Consider the following 21,549-nt stretch of genomic DNA (forward strand, 5'->3'; position numbering starts at 1 on the left):
GTCACCAGGAGGTTATTGGCAGTGTGTCATAATGCACTGTACATTCACTCAATAGAAACACAAATAGTATTGCTACTACTAGAATATTCAGAGATATAAGAAGAAGAGGCCAAAATATAGCATAGATCTAGCAGAAATAAAAGTGGTGTTTTTCTTAGATGTAGATAAACCACTACAACTACATCAATGTAACTACATTCTCAATATCGTAATAACTCAAGATAAACTAGTAAATTTGCAGATAATACTTGTTTTTATAGTGCACATTTTGTCTAAATAATATGCTTTCCGGAGAAGTAAGTGAGAAATAACTACATAATGGGTAAAGCACCTGGAGCTAAGACAGTTTCCGTAAAATAACAGAAATAAACAAAAAGGATCGAAATAATTACATCTGAGTGTACAGTATGTCACGGTGACAGATTGTTTAATATGTACATGTGCAGCTTAAGGTTAAGAACAAAACACAAAAAAAGATGTAGAAGTAAAAAAATAAGCGGCTTTTCTTCATCAAAAATGAAGTTCACTTAAGGTGAAAAGAGATAAGCCTGGTTATATTCATTCATAACCAAGCAAAGTATTTGCTTATATAACTTTAAATGTTTTGCTTTCAATATTACAGCCTGTATATATATATATGATTTATATGTATATATGAAGTATGTGCTCACCAACCATCAGTTTTGATTTTCATTGATAAATTATAGTAATATCAGTGGTCTATATGTGTCGCGGGCGGAGGAGGGGACGCTGCGCTCACCCACTGCTCGGGTCCGGCTGCTGCTGCTCAGTGGCTCGAGCGATGGGCCGGATCCCGGGGACTCGAGCGGCGTTCCTCGCCCGTGAGTGAAAGGGGGTGGTGTGGTTTAGGGATATTGTCCGTGACGCCACCCATGGTTGTGTCGAGGTTGTGACACCACCGCTGCTCTGGACGGGGATCCCGGGAGCGATGACAGGGAGCAGCTTGGATGTTGTTTTTCCCTTCCGTGGGTAGGGGGGTTGGTTGTCCCGGGGCCCGGTGAGGGAGGGATGGTAGGCGGGTTACGGGGCCTGGTGAGGTGCAGGGTCGCGGGGGCAGCGCTGTGCCGCACGGCACGGCGGTACTCACTCAGCCAATGACGAATGCAAAGTCTCCGGTAAAACAAACGGCTGGATGGACGGGTCCCACAGACGGCTGCGGTGTTTCTCCTCCCGGTAAGTTGATGGTGACTGCCTTTCCCTGCACCTGTGTTGTGTTTACGGTTCCAATGGCTTCCCACCGGTAACCCGCTCCCCAGCTTGGATGGATGCCGAGGGAGCCCCTTTTGCCCGCAGGCTCTGGCCCTGGGAACTGTAGCCTTGGCGGTGACTGTGTTTCCCTTTACGGTTTGAGCTGTTGCCTTCAATCGGGTCTTGACTGCTGGGAAACCCCGGAGGTTCCCTTCGCTAACGGATTTGACCGGTTTTACGGCGACTCCCAGCCTGGTCGGGGTTCGTAAGCCCTGCTGTATGGTGCTGGCTTCTCTTCTCTCCCCGATCCGGTACTGTCGGGCCACCGCCCGTCCCCGGTCCTTACGGTTCGCTTCAATCAGCCTCTCCTGCAGACAGTCACCACCGTCTGACAACCTTGCTGTATGTGTCCGGGCCACGCACCCTGACACGGTCAGCCTCCTCTACTACCACTTCACTCTCCTCTTCAACTCAACTCTACTCTAATCTGATCTGCTTTTCCCGCCTCCAGGACTGTGAACTCCTCGGTGGGCGGGGCCAACCGCTTGGCCCACCCCCTGGTGTGGACATCAGCCCCTGGAGGGAGGCAACAAGGATTTCTGTTTGACTTCGGTGTGCCTAGCCGGGGTGTGGGGTGTGTTGTTGTAGTACCTGTAACGTCCTGGCTTGTCCAGGGCGCCACATATGCACCGGTCTACATAACTGCCAGTTACATGACCCCTTCTTGTGTGAATATGTTACTCAGCAGGAGGGGTAGAGTAACATATGGCATTAGGACCAGAATACACATTTGGTTTTAGTTATTTGTAGTCAGTAACCATACAAAACACATTAGCCTGCATTGGAGTCCAGTCAAGGTGGGGACTAAAACAACAAACCTGACATAAAAGCTCCACCAGCCCATGGACAAAGTTTGCTGGTTTCCACACCTGTCTGCCAGAACAAACCATGCCCTCAACATCTGAGAACTAAAGCCAAGCGGGTCAGTGCCTGGAGCCACAATCCATATTGCTCTTCATTTACTTCTGATAAGATGTGGTTGTTGCAAAGGTTCCCAGTGCTGAAACTGGTTGCAGTAACGCCTATATGGCTCTCTTTATACTTTTGTCTACAATACCATAATATATGCCTCTTCATGATCTGCTGTGTGTTTCCTGGTCTGCTGTTAAGTGCTGTTTTCAGGAATAAAACCTAGGGAGGTAAAAAAAAACACACACACTAGTACCACACAACCAGGGTCAGACTGGCCCACCGGAAGGGTGGAAGCTTCTCCGGTGGGCCTAGGCATTGGCACCTGCTGGCACCATGTAGATATGACACTTGTGTGTCAGTGATGTATTCACAGATGTCCCAGGTTGTCTTAGCTCTGGGAAGACTGGTAACATAAAAGGCCATCAAAACGGAACAGTGTTCTGTTCCTTACCAATAGCGAGCAGCATCTGTAGCAGACGAGCATATCAGCAGTAATGCATACTGCTGTCCGAGGTTCTATAACGCTGGGAAATCGACAATCTGTACATAACTACCCCCCTCTCAATGCTAGACAACCACAGAGAGTAGCGTGCATCACTGCTGACACTCTCATCCGATGCAGACTGCCACTTACTTAGGCTGTGTGCCTATGTTACAGATGTGGTTGCAGACAATTCTGCACCTTTTCCATATCTCTTGGCAGGAACAACACAGGAGCAAAAATGCACATTTTGTCTCTTTTTTTTATGCATTTTTGATGCGTTTTTCAATGCGTATTTTATGCGTTTTTTTTCATTGAATACAGTTGGTGAAAAACCAAGCCAAAAACGCAGAAAGAATTGACATGCTGCGCCAAATCTGAAAGCATGAAATCCTGAATGTGTGCACAAAGCTTCAGGATTCTTATTGACTTTACTGGCATCAAATTTTGGTTTCAGTTTTGGGACAAATCTGTAAGCAAAAATGTAACGCCCTGGACTAGCCAGGTAGTCACAGGTAGGCCCTTACACAAACACCTCCCCCCTTAATAAGGTGACAACAGCCAACCTATAAAACCCTTGTCACCTCCCTCAGGGTTTGATGTTGACACCAGGGGGTGGAGCCAGGTGGTTGGCCACGCCCATCAAGGAGTACACAGGCCCTGAGGCAGGGAAAACAGGGAGTCTAGTTGTGACAGTGAAGTGGAGTGGAGTTCAAGTGCAGACCTTTGTCCAGGTCTGCCACAGTCTAACACCAGGTGTCTGGGTTGGAGCCCAGTCACCTCTGGCAAGGAGGCAGACGGTGGTGGCCGCCTGCCAGAGCTGGGATTACAGCCGGTGGAACCGTAAGGGACCGGGACCGGGTAGTGGTCCGCCGGTACCGAACCGGAGAACCGATTAGAAACCGGAGCACCAGGAGGAGTACTCAGACCCAGTACGAGGCCCAGAAACCACTGGACCGAGTCGAATCAACTGATTGAGGACTGGACTTTAGGCCCTTTCCCACCTAAGACCCGACTGAAGACAACTGCCCAACGATAGGGGTAGAAAGCCACCGCCCAGGCATCGAGACCTCACAGGCCAGCATCTGCAGGCACACGGGCTCTACTGGCATACATCAGGCTGGGGAGTGGACTACCGTTGCTCAGGCAAAGGAGTCATCATTCTCTACAAAAGTGAGGTGCAGGAGAAAGGCGGAAACCACCAACCTGAAAAGGGGGAAAGCGCAGCCGGCTGCGGGCACCGTCCACCATCTTGTTTGATTTACTAGAGACTCCAGCGTGTTTGTAATAGTGAGAACAACAGTGCCTTCGGGCCGCGCACCACGCCGCACCGACACACCAGTACGCATCCATTCCCCCGCCTCAGCACCTCCCTCTGGCCCCCGGGACCATCATCCCCCTACCCATGGAGGGGGTCAACACCAAGCTACGCAACACCATCCCCGGGAGCCTAGTCAACGACAGCAGTAGTGTCCATCCATTCACCACAACCCGTGGGTGGCATCACGAACTTAACCCCCAAACAACCGCGGCCCCAGCCGTGGACCTGTCCACCGAACACCACCTCTCACGTAGCGCCAGCAACTCCCTTTCAGAGCGACGTGACCCCCGGGTCCGTGAGGAGCTCGAGCCACCAACCGACGAGCACAGATCCGAGCGGCTCGGCAGCCGGCCGAGCCCCAGGCGGTACAAAAACGCATCACAAATTTCAAATTTCACAAAAAACACAACGTGTGCACACAGCCTATGGTAAGGAACTGAACACTTCCATCCTGATTTATCACTGCTCTTCCCTGCGTTGAACCAGCAGTGAGAGCGGTGCTGCAGATAAGGCTAACACTGATTGACCGCAGGGCAGCAAAATAGTGTTAGTTTTGCTTGTGCCATCCTCTCCCCTGCTCTACAGCACAGCTCAGGCATGAGGACAGGGTATAGTCTTGACAGCTTATATAAACATTACCCTTAAAAACTTAAAGCTTTAATAGATATACATTAAAATTGAACAGACATGATACAATACTTTAAAACATAGTCAGAGTACTTTATAGAGGGAAAAGAGAAGGGAAAGTAGATGCAACAATCCCTAATATTTCGCCCTCCACGTATATACTGCCTAACAATGGAGGATTTACTGCCTAATTTTCATGGTGCCCCTGTTCCATGTCAGCTGACCCTATATGTGCTATAAACAGCCCTATAAACCAGATAAAGCTGCAATGTGTGCAGTATGTGCAGAAAGCAAACGCAAAGTGTAAAATAGTGCTGAAGAACACCCCTTTGTAAAGGCTTATATGAATAAACCTTCTAGGACAACTAGAAATATTAACAAGGTACTCATCTAGATTATTCATGATGCCTCAGCATGTTTCCCCATAAGGTTCTTCAGGAGGCTGATATAGTGGCTTGATAGTTGACAGTTCAGATAAGCCTTAACTGGACTATCAAAAGCCATCATACCACAGCCCAGACTCCTAAAGTCATCAGACTCTATAGTTGGCTAGCACAAGTGTAGTGGCCCGGTCCAGATGGTGTCTGTTTCTTTAAATACATTCACTTATATGTAATATTATGCTATATGTTATAAGTAAAGCATTTTTCATTTGTTGTGTTCTAGCACCATCTACTGGTGAAAACTGTAAGAATCTGAAGTGTGCATTGGGTGTTACCCTATTGGCCAGTTCTTGGTCACATGGCTCAATAGGTGGAGCTATTCTCCAGGCTCTGTCTAGAAAGAACTGGAATGTTCTGGTTCTGGCTGAGTCTCCTCTGAGGGAAGACATTATGTGGAGTTTCTCATCACAAGACTCCTACTAGGCCCGAGGCCTAGAATTTCATCATTTACTGATTTTTACAGCAAATATACTGAAGGCTTCCTATCCTGAATCCTCACTGGCCAGATATACATCTCTTCAGACAGTAGGGCATACTGAGTATCTACCAGACCCTACTGCATGCAGATTGGGGAAGTTTGAGGGTCTCCCACCCCACTGCAATATTAGTGGCTTGCATGCCATTGTCCACGCACCAGTCGTCTGGTCCCTGTTGCGCGCTTGGCAACTTTCTACATTTGCTTACAAGTACTGCCCGTGTCTGAATTAGCAGTGAAATTAACCCCAGTGAAATTAACCCCAGGACTCCAGGTCTGTACAATCTTATTATATCTACCCTCTAAGCTCAAGAGACTCTGAACCTGCTTCTAAAAGCATACCAGAATTAAATCTGAAACAAATCGTGCTCTTAAAAGCTCCAGAACCCTAATTGCACTTCAGCATTCAACTCCAAGCTGTATTTGCCGTGGCCTACCCACAAAAGACTGAAAAGACTGAAACATACAGTATATTCTGTGTTGTTTTCCTTTGTTCCTGCTGTATTAATGCAACTGTTATTCCCAAGACCGTGTCTGTGGATTGTCCATTAGCTGTGGATACTGTGTGGGGGTGGATAGCAGGGAACATCAGGGCCTTGTAGACCACCCAGGAAACACGGCCCCTGCAACCTCGTGACAGAACAGCAACTGTGACATATAGAACATTTGAAGTCCTCTGTCCCTGAGCCCTTACACAAGGACCTTGTCAGCGTCAGGATTTCATATGTGCTGTACTGTAAGGCTATGTGCGCACGTTGCGTGTTATCATGCTTTTACGCTGCGTTCTGCACCGCAGCGTAAAAGCATGCGTCCTGCGTCCCCAGCACATTCTATGTAGATTGTGCAAATTCTATTCGCACATTGCGTTTTAGAACACAGCGTTTTGCATGCTGCCAAAACGTTGCGTTCTAAAAAGCAATATGTCACTTCTTTTGTGCGTTCTGGATGCTTTCTCGACTCTGTCTGTGGCAGAGCAAGCATCCAGAACTCAAGAATTCTGCATGAATTCTGCAGTCAACAAACTTTCAGAACGCAGCTTTTCAGCTGCGTTTTGAAACGCACATGCAGTGACTTAAACGCTGTGGTGCAGAACGCACACATGCGCACATACCCTTAGAGGAGGGAGAACAATATGGAGAAGTCACTGAGAGAAGTGGGGACAGCAGTCTAAATGAGAGTTAAACCAATGGACAGCAGTCTATTCAATACAAAGGTGGTATGGGGAGTAGTATGTCCATTCTGGATACTGACAATAAGCCCTTCACTACCCTAGAGCACCATGAACCATGACGAAAAAGCACCACCAGCCCATGTACATAGTTTGCTGGTTTCCACACCTGTCTGCCAGTGCAAACCATACCCTCAATATCTGTCAACATAAGCCAAGCTGGTTACTGCCTGGAGCCAGAATCCATATTTCTCTTCATTTACTTCTTACTTTTCTGTCCTTTACATTTGGAAATATTGTCATTAACCTCTTCAATTTCTAGACCACCAAGAATGCAGACATTAAATATTTCTCTAGACTCCAGAGATGTTGCCTTAAACCCAATATCTACCCTAGCTTATTATGTAAAATAATTAGATATTAATAAACAGCAATATTACTTGCTCTCTGCTATTTCATCCTTCTCTGCGCAATTCCTAAAGCTTAACATGGACAAAATAAAATTCATTGTCTTTTCTCCTCCTCATTCAACGCCTCCAACAAGCCTATCCATCAAAGTTGATGGCTGTTCACTCTCCCCAGTCTCACAAGCTCATTGCCTTGGAGTAACCCTTGAATCTGCTCTATCCTTAAGCTGCACATCCAAGCCCTCTTCACCTCATGCCGACTACAACTCAAAAAATCTCCCAGATTCGTGCTTTCCTTAACCAAGAATCAGCAAAAACATAAGTACATGCCCTCATCATCTCCCACTTCGACTATTAAAACCTCCTGCTCTGTGGCCTCCCTTCCAACACTCTTGCACCCCTCCAATCAATCCTAAACTCTACAGCTCACTTAATCCACCTCTTTCCTTGCTATTCACCAGCCTCGCTGCTCTGCCAATCCCTTCACTGGCTTCCCATTGCCCAAAGACTCCAGTTCAAAACATTAACCCTGACATACAAGGCCATCGACAACCTGTCTCCTCCTTACATCTGTGATCTAGTCTCCTGGTACCTGCACACAACCTCAGATCCTAACAAGATCTACTTCTCTTCTCCTCTCTTATCTCCTCTTCCCACAATCGCATACAAGATTTCTCCCGTGCCTCCCCCATACACTGGAACGCTATATCCCAGCATATCAGAATCTCTCCTACCATGGAAAGCTTCAAAAAGAACCTGAAGACCCATCTCTTCCATCAAGCGTACAACCTACAATAACCCTCAGTCCAGTAGACCACTGCACAACCAGCTTTGTCCTCACCTATTGTACCCTCACCCATTCCCTGTAGACTGTGAGCCCTCGGGGGCAGGGTCCTCTCTTCTTCTTTACCAGTCTGTTTTTGTATTGTTAATGATTGTTGTACTTGTTTTTATGTATACCCCTTTTCACTTGTAAAATGCCATGGAATAAGTGGCGCTATAATAATAAATAATAATAATAATAGTAATAACTATTGTTTTGCATTGGTCAAATTAGAATCTGCAGCCCCCAGATTCCTACGTTTTTACTGCTCATTAGCTACTATTAGGAAAGCTTACTCCCAATACTAGCACTAATTCGGTATAATACAGACCCAATCGGTTACTATAAAGGACCCGGTAGAGGGGAGCTGTGAGACGTAATGTGGGAGGCCCAAAATGAACTTTTGCTCCCTCTCTTCCTCCACCCTGAATCTGAGTATCTAGGCACATAATGAAGAGTTGTTGCTTTTTCTCAGGATAATTTAACTTTGATTTGTTGTTTGCAGATTGTGCATCTAACTAAACGTATAATTGCTTGTATCGTACATTTACTGCAGCGTTAGCGAAACAGTTTTGCAGCATGTATAATTCTCCATCTGTCACAGGATTCCTTTTACTATCGTCTGAAAAGGCTGTTCTCATAGACCTCTGCCAGCTTAAGGTTTCCAGGCTCTTTTTTTAAATTTGTACAATAACTAATGTATTTTTCTCTGCCCTGAAATCTGCAAAACATATAATTTGGTAAGTGGTGCGAATATTGCCATGAAATCTGGATCTGGAGTACTTAGTGGTGGTTTCCGTAGAAAACACAATTGTGAAAAAACTTAAGAAACTTTGAAAATACTTAGAGAATATAAATTTATACTATGACTAGCCAAATGTGTTGCAAAAGTTTAGTCTGTTTTGTATATAATGACACTATACAGTATTTATATAGGTATAGCTCTGTTTCAAATGCAAAAACGTATGTATCTAGGATTGAGAAAGGTTGATATTCATGCACATGTTTTTTCATCCTAAGGCCTGGTTCAGACGTCCATGCTAAAACTTGGGGCAAGTAACGTCTGTAAATTGTGGAGGTGAATGGCTCCGTGTGAAACATTGTGTGCTCCTCCGCATAGTAGACGAGTGCCCGAGCTACCTGTTATTGGAAACACTAGTCTGGTCCGTAAATCATGTGCCAGCTGTGAATTATTCACAATGATCATCAGTTGGTGTGAAAAATTGTTTTTTTTACATAGACATATTGGTCATACTGGACCAGTGTGCTGTTTGATGAGCACAAAAAATGTGTCATCTCTGCTGAGCAGAAAATACAAATGTCTGAATGTGCCCTAAGTGAGAACACAATTTTACTATTGAAACTAGTGGTATGGCAGTAAACGTCCTAGGGTAGTGTGACGCCCTGACGAGCCAGGTAGTCACACATAGGCCCCCTCGTAACACCTTCCCTCATCTAGGTAACACACAGCCAACCAGAAAACCCTAGTCACCTCCCCTAAGGAATGACAGGCACACCAGTGGGCGGGACCAGACGGAAGGAAACGCCCACCTAGGGGTCTGGAGAGCCCGGGGCAGGAAAGATGAGTGAGTAGTCCTAGAGAGGAGTGAGGAGTGAAGCCCAGGTCTTGGCTATAGGCCTGAGGCTGAACTGACAGGTGTCTTGGTCGGAGCCCAGACACATTGGCTAGGAGACAGACGGTGGGCGCGTAGCTACCAGGAGACGGGAAGACGGCTCGGCAGATCCGAGGTGGACTGGGACAGGGATGGAGCCCGCCGGTACCGACATCGGAGACCCGACCGGAAACCGTGCACAGAGGGTCTACTCGAACCCTGAAGCCAGAACCGGAACCAACGGCCTAGCTAATTAACCGATTGAGGGCAGGATTATAGGTCCTGTTCCAAGCTAAGTCCCGAAAAGAGACAACCACCCACAGAGAGGGATAGGGCACCCGTCAGAGCCTGTAGATCCTATGGGTCAGTGTCAGCGGGCACGGCTCCCAACAGTATTACCGGGAGCGGACTCCCCGAGTTCCAGACCGGGAAGTCCACAACACTACAGCACAGCGCAGATGGAAGAGAGACGGACCACCAACCCGGGTGGGGGACCAGAATACATCCGGCCACGGCGGCCGGCCACCATCACCTTGGTTAACCAAAGGACTTGTCTGACTTCTTTCATCGTGAGTAATCTAAGACTCCCTGGTCTGACCAGGCGCACCGGTCCCTGCCATCTCCGTCCCCTGCACCAAGTCACCAGGTCCCGGGGCCACCATCCATACCCACGGAGGGGTTAACAACAAGCTGCCATCCCAACGCCCCGGGTGTCCCACAACAGCAGCGGTGGTGCCATACCTCACCACACACCGTGGGTGGCCTCACAGACAGTTTACTACCATCCCCGTACAAATACGTCCCCTTTTAGTCGGAGTGTCCGCACGACCCCCGGGTCCGGCAGGATCCCTCGAGCCGTACCGTAGATCCGGATCCGAGCAGCCCGGGCTGCTGGCAAAGGGGGCGGCACAGTAGAACAACAATAAAAATTATACCTGTTTTGTAGTAATGCAATGTGCCAGCGCTGAAAAATCAAGGTGTGAAGCCACATGCAAACTAGCTTTGAAAACGAATCGTCATGCCCCAAAGCTAGTTTGCATGTGTATTCAAAGCTTGATCTGTCAACGCTGGCACATTGGATTACTATAAAACTAATATTATTTTTAGGCTGGATTCACACGATGCGAGTGCATCAGGTGCGATATGCTAATGACCCTCGGCTCCAGCTCTGTTGCCAGCGTGAGCAGAGTGTCATTATACTGTGATCCGATCTTGTAATTGGATCACAGCTGCGGAGGAGAGGGTGGGAGCTGCAGAAGCGAGGGAGGAATTACTCGCCCCATCTCCTCCATTGACAGCTGATGCGATATCACCTGAGCGTAGTTTGATGTTTCACTCGCACCCATAGACATGTATGCCTGCGAGTGACATGGCTCTCGCTGACAATTGCAGCATGGTGCAACTTTTCTCTCATCCAGAATCTGGATGAGAAAATTGCTGACCATCTGCTCTCACTCATTGAGTAACATTGGTCCGAGTGCAATGCGAGATTTTCTCACATTGCACTCATCCAAGTCGTACGCTTGTGTGACGCCCTGGCAAAACCAGGTAGTCACACAATAGGCCCCCGCATAACACCTTCCCTCACCTACGTAACATACAGCCGACCTGAAACCCTAGTCACCCCCCCCTTAGGGCAAAACAGGCACAAGAGTGGGCTGGACCAGGCGGTTAGGAAACGCTCACCTAGGGGTCTAGACAGCCCGGGGCGGGAAAACAATCAGATTAAGTTGTAGTTTAAATTAACTTATGGAGAAAATGGCACTCACCAGTTCTTGCTGTGCAGAGGATTCTTATTCAAATGTGGAGGCTACATATGTGGGGCTGGCGGGGAGGGAGCGGACCACCCGACACATCAGAAGACGTCCGTTTTGCACTTTCACTCAGTGCTTCAGCTGGACCAGCTGAAGCACTGAGTGAAAGTGCGAAACGGCTATCGTCTGATGTGTCGGGTGGTCCGCTCCCTCCCCACCAGCCCAACATATGTAACCTCAACATTTGAATAAAGAATCCTCTGCACAGCAAGAACTGGTGAGTGCCATTTTCTCCATAAGTTCATGTGGATATATTCTCTTCTAAAATGAGCACCCCATAGCAACACCGATGTTTGCCTGTTTGCTATGGACATTGATTACACAGCAGGAGAACAAGTGTGTGGAGCAGTGCCCCAGATTCTTCTCTAACTTTTTTAAGTTGTAGTTCAAGTTAAGAGGAGCGAGGCTGGAGCTAGGTGTAGCTCCAGCGGAGGAGAAGTTCAAGTTGAACGGTGCCAGGGTCAGAGCCCTGGTACCTTGGCTAGGTGGCAGATGGTGGTCTCCGTCAGCAGGACAGGGTTGGAGCCCGCCGATACCAACTCCGGAGACCCGACCGGAAACCGTGCACAGAGGGGGTACTTGGACCATGAAGCCAGGACCGGAACCAATGGCCTAGCTAATCAACCGATTGAGGGCAGGATTACAGGTCCTGTCCCAACCAAAGTCCTAAAAGCAGACAACCACCCACAGAGAGGGATAGGTCAACCGACAGGGCCTATAGATCCCATGGGTCAGCGTCAGCGGGCACGGCTCAGGCACACAGAAAGCCGGGAGCGGACTCCCGTGTTCCATACCGGGAAGTCTAAACACACAACCACAGCTAGTGCAGAGGAAAAGACGGCGACCACCAGCCCGGGTGGGGGACCAGAGTACAACCGGCCGCGGCGGCTGGCCACCAGCACCTTGGTTTACCAAAAGACTCGTGTGATTCATTCAATTGTGAGTAACCAAACATCCCCTGGTCCATCCGGGCATGCAAGTTCCGACCATCACCATACCCTGCACAGAGACACTGGGCCCCGGGGCAACCATCCCTACCCACGGAGGGCTTAACATCCGGCTGCCACTACATCTCCCCCGGGTATCCCACAGCAGCAGCGGTGGTGTCCAACTTCACCACACACTGTGGGTGGTGTCACAAACCGAATACGGCCAAGGCCGTATAACTACGCCCCCTTTTTATTCGGCGTGTCCGCGTGACCCTCGGGTCCGGAGGATCCCTCGAGTCACACAGCGGGTCCGGATCCGACCAGCCCAGTTGCTGCGGGCGTGGGGGCGGCAGACCCCGAAACTTGGCGTCATGAACAGGATACGGCCAAGGCCGTACAACTACGTCCCCCTTTTTATTCGGCGTGTCTGCGTCACCCCCAGGTCCAGAGGATCCCTCAAGCCACACAGCGGGTCCGGATCCGAGCAGCCCGGTTGCTGCAGGCGTGGGGGCGGCACATTTGCGTGAGCTTACTCTTCTTCTTGTGTTACCCTAGGACCTATACTGCCATACCACTAGTTTTGATATTAAAATCATACCCATAAGGTTTCCTTTAGATGATAGTTAGACATTGTGGTTGGAGATTGTGGTTGGAGCTTCCTTATAATAGAGAAGTATTGCAATTTTTTTACAATGTAAGAAAAGTCCTTATTTCTGATGTAAACAAATATCTATATGAACAAAATTAATAGATAAGAGCATAGAATAGAACCATACAATCATAGAATGGTAACGATGGAAGGGAGCTCAAGGACCATCGGGCAGCACTGAAAACTCATTAAGAACTGTGGGTGCTAGGCCTACCATTGCAGACATATAAAAAAAATATTAAGGGAGGCAGCACTCCAAAAAAACAGACCTTTGTTGACCCATATGGTGTGTGGTAGCAATGTTTTGGTTCCCAGGAGATTGAACCACACACCATGTGGCCAAAAAAAAGTCTGTTGTTTTTTTTTTTTTAATTTTTGGAGTGCTGCCTCCCTTATTACTGTATATATTATGAGGAACTTGAACTCTCTAGGTTGCTAGGTTGACATCCATTACTATGAGTTCTTTATATTTGCATACTTTCCTGCCTGTCTGTTGACAGGTAGCTATTACTGTGTATTGCTCCATTTAAGTAACATTCTCCTGCTTTATATTGTCTTCTTCAGATTCCATTGATCCTGTATCATACAGGATACTGTCTGGCGACCCACATCAGATGTTCTCCATAAATTCCCAGTTTGGTATCATTACGACAAACAAGCAATTGGATCATGAATCTCAGGCCATCATTGTTCTTACTGTTCAGTCGCAGCTCGGGGGCGCACCAGTCTTCAGCAGTACACAGGTCAACATTACTGTAACTGACATTAATGACAACCCACCTGTGTTTTTAAAGGTGAATGACAGAATAAACCTACCCCAGACAACTCCTCCTGGCAGTGCGCTGTACATTGCAAAAGCAGAAGACATTGATGATGGTTATAATGGATTAATCACTTACAGCATTATTAATGAAAAGCAGGACATGTTTACCATTGAGCCCAACCTTGGGATTTTATATCTAAACACAACTTTAACAATGATCTGTGAGCATATTCTCCTAATCATGGCAGAAGATAGTGGACACCCTCCCTTAAGTTCTCTCCTAACATTAACGATAAGTGTCTTAAAGAACAATCTTGGTCATGCTTTGACTTTTGGAAATTTGGTTCATCAAGTTGAAGTCAGTGAAGATTTCACTATAAACTCTGGAATCATTCAGGTGAAAGCCTACCATGGTGGGACACAAAGCCAGCAGCCTAGAATCATTTACTCCTTACTGCCTGTGGATTCTGTTACATTTGGAATTGATCGCAACACAGGATGGATTTTCTTACGTCAGTCTTTGGATTACGAGAGAACTATTACATACAGTCTGATTGTAGGGGCAAGAAGTGTGGACCAGAGTGAGGAACAGACTGCAACCACTTCTGTAATTGTGAACATTTTGGATGTAAATGACAATTTCCCCATTTTCAATCATCACAACTATTTCTTCACTGTTCCGGAAAGTTCCAGTCCTCATGGTGTGGTTGGGACAATCAGGGCAAAGGACATGGACTCCGGGAGAAATGGACATCTCTCATACTTTCTGCTTTCTGAGGAAAATTATTTCCAAATCAACTCAAAAACAGGTAATGGTCCACAAACAGCTAGAAATTCATATACTAATGTATGATGGTGGAAAGGAACAGATAGCAAAACTTAACCAGGTTGTGCAAGTGCTATGTGTGAACAGTTATTGTAGTTATTGTATCACTTTATGGAAAAGTGTCTTTGCAAAAAATGCTAAAAAGGGAAACAAATTGCAATTATTGTTCTGGTCAGGACAGGAAAGATAAGCAAACGTGTAATTGGTGGTAGGAAACAGCGACATTTATAGGTAAAGCCCTTATTAAGATCAAGGGGTTTCTTTTCTTTTCTTGTGTGGAGTCTTGACCAACCACTCCAACAAATACTTCAAATCCCGAGTCCTTGGGTCTCATTCAGACATCAGGTTTTTTTAATTACAAGAAAAAAGGACCAAGTTTCATCAATGATCTCATCATAGTATCATAAGAGGTTGATCAGAATTTGGTCAATTTTTTGAATGAGACAAATAAAGTTTTTCTTCCTTCTCCTATATATCAGTACGTGAAAAATGGACAACACACAAATGGCATCCAAATGCTGTCATACTGCCAGACTGTGAGTTCCACTTGCGAGTGGCTCGAGTCTCGCATCAGTATCACCTGGTACGGTCTGCCTTTTTCCGGACAGGAGCGTCTCAGCTACATAGAAATACATGCAACCGACCCGATCCTGTCAGGAGAGTGTGCGGTCGTGTTGCGTGATACCGATGCAAGACTCGCGCGAGTCACTCGGAGATGTGACTCTATCCTAACCCATAGACTTGCATTGCCAATTTTGTTCTGATACTTGGATCAATATCAAACTGTCTCCATCAGTTTGCACAGACTTCTTAGTCTGAGTAAAAAAATCTGACATGATAGCCCCATAGACTATGACAGGGACGAGTGATATCTATGAAAAAATCAGATCACACTCGTACATGAAAAAATAATGTGTGAATGAGGCCTTAGAATGGCTGCCACCTTAGTCCCCATGCACATTTCAGTTTTTCCAGATATGTATGTTATCTGCTATAAGATTAGCAACTAGCAGAATTAGAATTGCAGCTATGGAATTTAATATATTCTCAGTGCAAAATAAGGCAAAGCAAAGCAAGTAAGAAGAATAAGTGGGGTAGGCAAATTCCTAGGACACCATATTACACTCCCACTAAGTTTTCTATTCATTAAATGAGCGCATGTATGTGTAATGCATGTGAGTGAAATAATATACTCACCTACTGCTGCTCGCTCCAGTCTCCAGAGTTGTTCTTTGCCTGCCAGTGATATCACCATCAGGGGCGTAATGATCACAGTCATAGAGGGTGTGGGTGGCCTGTGCTGTATGGGTGCCATTGACCCTATTGCCAACTTCAGCTGGATGTGTGTCCGAGGGCGCACATTCAGCTAAAATGTATTGATGGGCAGAGACCCATGGAGTCCATACACTGCAATACATGCCACCGGCAAATCAGAGGCCAGCAGCTCATGTCGGTGTGTTGGGCATTGGCGTTGCATGGAAGAGATGTCATGTGTGGTCATAGCAAGCACGCTGATGTTAGCTGCCAGCCACTGCACTGGCTACAAAAGTGACTTCTGTATGTCTTAGGAGTGGGGGAAGGTGAGAGGAATGTGTGTGTGTGTGTGTGTTATGCAGAGCCAGAACAGGGGACATATACAGAAATGGGCACAGGATGGGGACATATATACCAGAAATGGGGGACATATAGACCAATAAGAGGCACAGGATGGGGGCCTTACTCTATATAGCTCCTGGAAGGGGCAAGGATGAGAGCCATATTTAAAAGGAAGGGATGCTTGTTTGGGTACATATGTACCATGAAGGGGCCCAGTATCGGAAACATACTGTATATGCCTCCTGGAAGGGGCTCAAGATGGGGCACATTACTACATTATGAATTCGGGTAATATGTATATTGTTATAATATTTAGAATGCTAGAAGGGTCCATACATCTGATCAACATGCGGGAGGAGTGGGCAGGCACAGGTCCGAATTTCTCAGCAGGCCCTATTGGACTGTGTCTAGGCGACTGTTCACCAGAATTGCGATTAATCTTTTACAATGAAAGCCTATGGAGCATTGTTCTGAAGCTCCATAGACTTACATTGTACAACTCACTTCTGGGTTACGCAGAGTGCAGTATGAACCTGAGAGTCTGCAGAGGCGGTGACATCACTGAGAAGAACAGAAGACCAGCGCAGTAGGTGAGTATAGTAAAACACTCACTATATTACATGCATATATACCTATTTAATGAATGAAAAACTTAGTGGAAGTGCTTCTAAAGTGAAAGAATAATAGGGTTCTGATGGTTTTACTGCATGTTGGAGTTTCAATGTATTTTTGGCTGCAAATCTTGGGAAGGAATGCAATAAAACTGCAAAGTGAAATTATCACCATATAGTAGCACAAATGTGTGCAAGGACTGGCACAGATATTCATCACATAACTAAATCTATTGTTACCCTGATGCCAGGGTGTCGGGAAGCAAAGCTGCACAGAGGAGGAGAAGGTGTGCTGTGCTCATATATTTGCCCTGTGTTTATTATGAGGTCTGATTTTATTTTGGAGTCTGTAATTAATTTATAGTGAAATCTGGAGGGGGAAACTTGTATATTTCTGGGGTCTGGGCTGGACATATATTCATGAGTTTGTATTTATTCGGGATCCAGGCATCTATATTTGTTTTAGGTTCTATATCTGGTCTCAGTGTGTATTTACTCAGGGGGTCAGTGTAAAGTGTGGGCTTTTTTCTGGAATCTGCATTTATTCTCTGATTTAGTATGGGGTATAGATTTATTTTATGTCTCTTCTGGGGTCATTATTCTTTTAGGGTCTAGTTTATAGTTTAGTCTATTTTAGGGGGGCACATGTATTTTTATTTTAGAGTGGAAGTTATTTAATATTTTTTTTGGTTCGGATTTTTTCCAACTTGTGAATTTATAGTGAGGCCAGATTCATCGTTTGCATTTTTTTTCCAAGCCACTCGTCTTTTTTTTTTTGAGTTGTGATGTTCGTTGACTTTTTTTGGGGTCAAATTGCTGAAATAATGAAACTGGTTGATGAATTTTAAGGAAAATGAAATACGATCTGTAGTTTTATCTTTTAATTTTTGTGTGACTTTTTCCTCCTAAAATGAAAAAATATTTATGTCAAAGTTTCAGGCATGCAAAAATAAAGTCACTCGGGGGGTGGGGGGGACACGACTGGAGTAGATTTGCTTAAAAATGTTATGACGTTTGAGAAGTCACTATTGATTAATCCAACAAAAACATCTGGAAACCTCAAACTTGTAGTAAACATAAAAAACAAACAAAAACATAAAGTAGACTGTTAAAAAGTGCAAATAAAAAAAAAAAGAATAAGAAGCAAATAAAAACAAGTGAAAGGCACCAAAAAGGAGACCAAAAAACTGATCGGGCGTTTGGATGATAACAGATAACAGACTGCTTAGAGTTTTATAAGATGAAATTCCTTACTGTCGTCACTTTCATTCTGCGCAGGTGAAGTGATACATTCTGAAGCCTTAGATCGTGAACAGAAAGCGTATCATCACCTCACTGTGTTGGTGACTGACCATGGCACGCCACGCTGCAATGCCACAGCTGCACTTTACATCACAGTCACGGACCTTAATGACAACAAGCCCTTTTTTCCACAGTTGTCATCAGGAAAGCAGCTGCATGTAAAGGTTTGTTGGTGCAAAGCTTTAATTTAGTGTACGAGTCTGCCATCTAGTGGTTATATTATCTGCTTGCAACAAATAGACTTAAAAACATGGAAAAAATTCATATAAAAATTAAATTATGTTCAAAAAATTAAAGCACATTTTCCATTTGTCAGATTTTAATCAATGAGTTTATATATATATATATATATATATATATATATATATATATATATATATATATATAAAGCTGAGTGGAGGATACCGGGCACTGCTGATCCCTGTATGGCTAATAAAGCTGTGCTTCCATGCTGGTAGAGACCTGGGTGCGTGTCCCAAAACGAAGACAATGCAAAATCCACAGTGTAGAGATGAATAGGTCGCACTCCAAAAGTCAGGATAAAGGAAATCTGTTTATTCCACGATCACATCAAGGGTACAGGTAGTGAGGGAGGATGAGGGTGTGCCACGCCGGACGACGGCGGCCGTTTCGCAAGTGAACTTGCTTCTACGGGTCCAGTGCCCTGGACCCGTAGAAGCAAGAAGAAGAAGAAAGGAAGACTGGTGGCACTCACGCTAGGTAAAAAAAAAACTTTATTTCATCCGAAAGTTAAAATCACAGGAGGGGGACGATGGTGACCATTTCACACACAGCTGCGCTTCATTGGGTCGGTCACCGTTGTCCCAGACGTATCCCACATCCCCCTCCTGTGATTTTAACTTTCGGATGAAATAAAGAAGTTTTTTTTTTACCAAGGGTGAGTGCCATCAGTCTTCCTTTCCTTTCGCTGGGTAGGGATTTGTTTGCTGTTTGCAAGGTGGAGCACCGCCCAGTTTGGGTCTGATATTATATAGACTTTGGCTATGTGCGCACTTTGCGTTGAGTTGCTTGCAGTTGTAAACGCATCTTCTGGCAGAAATTGTCTTTGTCAAATTGGGTTTTGACCACAAAAACGCTGGAAATACGCTTGCGTTTTGATCGCATTTTGAGCGCGTTTTTACCGCGTTTTACATGTTTTCAATGCTTAAAGTCAGATGCGTTTTCAGTACAAAAACACTACTAAATAAAGTGTAAACATGCAAACACTGAAAAAAAAGGAAAAAAATTATAACAAATATCATGCTTAAAATCATACACAAAATAGCTATTTTTGATAAAATGTTAACTGTGATCTAATATTTATGTTTCAAATAATGTTAAAATATTGATTTTCATTAAATTAATTGTCGGACTATCTGTGTGTGTAAAGGGACACATCATGACCTCAATATAAAGTTAAAAACGCATGCGTTTATTTTGTCAAAAAAGCATGTAAAAAGCTGGGATTTTGATTAAGGCTATGTGCGCACGTTGCGTCGGAGTACCTGCAGTTTATTCTGCACGTTTTCCTTCCCTTGTTTTTTGACCAAATGGCTTTTGACCATTTTTCAGCGCTAAAAACGCATGTGTATTTACCGCGTTTTTAGTGCGTTTTTAGCGCTTTTTACCTGCGTTTTCACCTGCGTTTCTGCAGATGCGTTTTGTAGATCAAGACACTGAGAAATAAAGTTGGACTAGTCAAAAAGAAAGAAAAAAGAGAATAAAAAGGATAAAATTAACTTTTAATAAAACTATATGGAAAATATCAATTTTAATGAAATAATAGCGGTTATGCACATTTTAACAGAAAAATAGGTAAAGTTTATTATTTTTTAGCATTTAAATTTTCGGTTATTGTGTGTGTGTAAAGGAACATTAGAACCCTTTAATTTTATGCCAGAAAAGCATGCGTTTTTGAAGCCAAAAACGCAGTGGAAAAGCAGGTAAAAAGCATGAAAAACGCAGGAAAGTTGCTTTTGGTTGCGTTTTGCCATTTCTCATTGACTCCAATGTTAAGGAAACGCTGCAGAAATGGCAAAAACATCTGACATGCTGCTTTTTCAGCATGGTTTTTGACCACAAATATGCAAATTAAACGCTGCAGAAAAAAAAGCAAAGTGCAGACAGGATTTCTGCTTTTCCCATAGACTTTGCTGGCAATCAAAAACGCATGCGTTTTAGCGCAAAAACGCTGCTGCTAAAAACGCTGCAGAAACGCGGAAAAAAACGCAATGTGCGAGCATAGCCTTAGGATGCGTTTTGATAATTCTCATTGACTCTAATGTTATCAAAACGCTGCCAAAATGGCAAAAACAATTAACTTGTTGCTTCTTTAAATGCAGAGATTTTGACAAATTTTCTGTTAGTAAAACGCTGCGTTTTTAACAGCATTGTGCGCACAAGAAAGCACAATTTCCCATAGACTTTGCCTGAAAATCAAAACGCATGCATTTTTGCATTAAAACGCTGCAGTTGAAAACGCTGCAGAAACGCATGAAAAAACGCAACGTGCGCACACAGCCTTTGTCTGCAGACTTGAAGTTACCTAGGTGGAGCTAGGTGGGTGATAGGTTTTCGTGCCAGACATTTCTTTTCTTTGTGGATTTATTGCAGAATGAATTGACTGAGAATCTGTCAGTCAGCTCATTCTGATGGTTCAGTTGTGTTCTGTATCTGTCTTCTTGTGAGCTCCTCTCAGCTGATTTATGACCACAGACCACATCCAAAGTTCATTGTGCAGGGAAGCAAAGAGCTTCCTGTATACTTGTATTTGAGTAGAAAGAAAAGAGAAAAAATTGTCCTCAGAGGTGGACAACTCCTTTAAGGTAATAAAAGACTCCATAAAATATCTTCTTCCCCACTCTAGAACCCAACATTATAAGGGATGTCGTATGTAACGCTGATTAAATATAATGCGCATTAGAATAAGTAATGACAATAGTATGAACTCAAATCTAAAAGGCCCAATTCATCAAGACGGGCTTGATGAGGGGACCTGCTGTAGTCAGATGCTCCTGATTAATGAAGAGGCGCACGCTCCTCAATGAGCCAAGAGTGTATGATGGGTCTGATGAATGGCCTGCTCCTCCATGTGCACCTCGCCACAAATCTTACTCCAGTCAGGGATTAGAGTAAGATTTCTTGTCTAGAGGACACCATCGCTCGTTATGATTTAGACAAGCTGTATTATCTCATATCCATTGTGCTCTCGTCCAGCCCTGCCCCATCCATCTTGGTGGAATTGGATGAAACTGGCGTAAGTACATGGAGTTATATAAAATTGTGACTTTTCAAAGCCTTTTACACCAGAATTCTGATGTAAAGGTTTTGATTAGTGATGAGCGAACACTACCATGGTCAGATGCTTGGGTCTCGTAACCAGCAGTTAATGCTTAGATGGGCTCGACTCGTGTACCGAGAATAATGGAAGTCAATGGGGAACTCGAGCATCTTTCCAGAACATTTTCAGAAACAATGCTTGAGTTCCATTACACTTAGGTACTCGAGTTGACCATGTCCA

General features: G+C 44.9%; 1 protein-coding gene across 1 annotated transcript in view; it reads left to right on the top strand.

Annotated features, from left to right (window-relative positions):
* DCHS2 (dachsous cadherin-related 2) overlaps positions 1–21,549 on the top strand; it is a 439,992-nt gene that overhangs the window by 315,589 nt on the left and 102,854 nt on the right. Inside the window, exons 5-6 of the mRNA XM_075347710.1 lie at positions 13,496–14,503; positions 18,006–18,193. Coding sequence (XP_075203825.1) covers positions 13,496–14,503; positions 18,006–18,193 — 1,196 coding nt within the window. The remainder of the gene's footprint in view (positions 1–13,495; positions 14,504–18,005; positions 18,194–21,549) is intronic.

Source organism: Anomaloglossus baeobatrachus, chromosome 1 (assembly GCF_048569485.1).
Source record: "Anomaloglossus baeobatrachus isolate aAnoBae1 chromosome 1, aAnoBae1.hap1, whole genome shotgun sequence".
Taxonomy (NCBI): Eukaryota; Metazoa; Chordata; class Amphibia; order Anura; family Aromobatidae; genus Anomaloglossus; species Anomaloglossus baeobatrachus.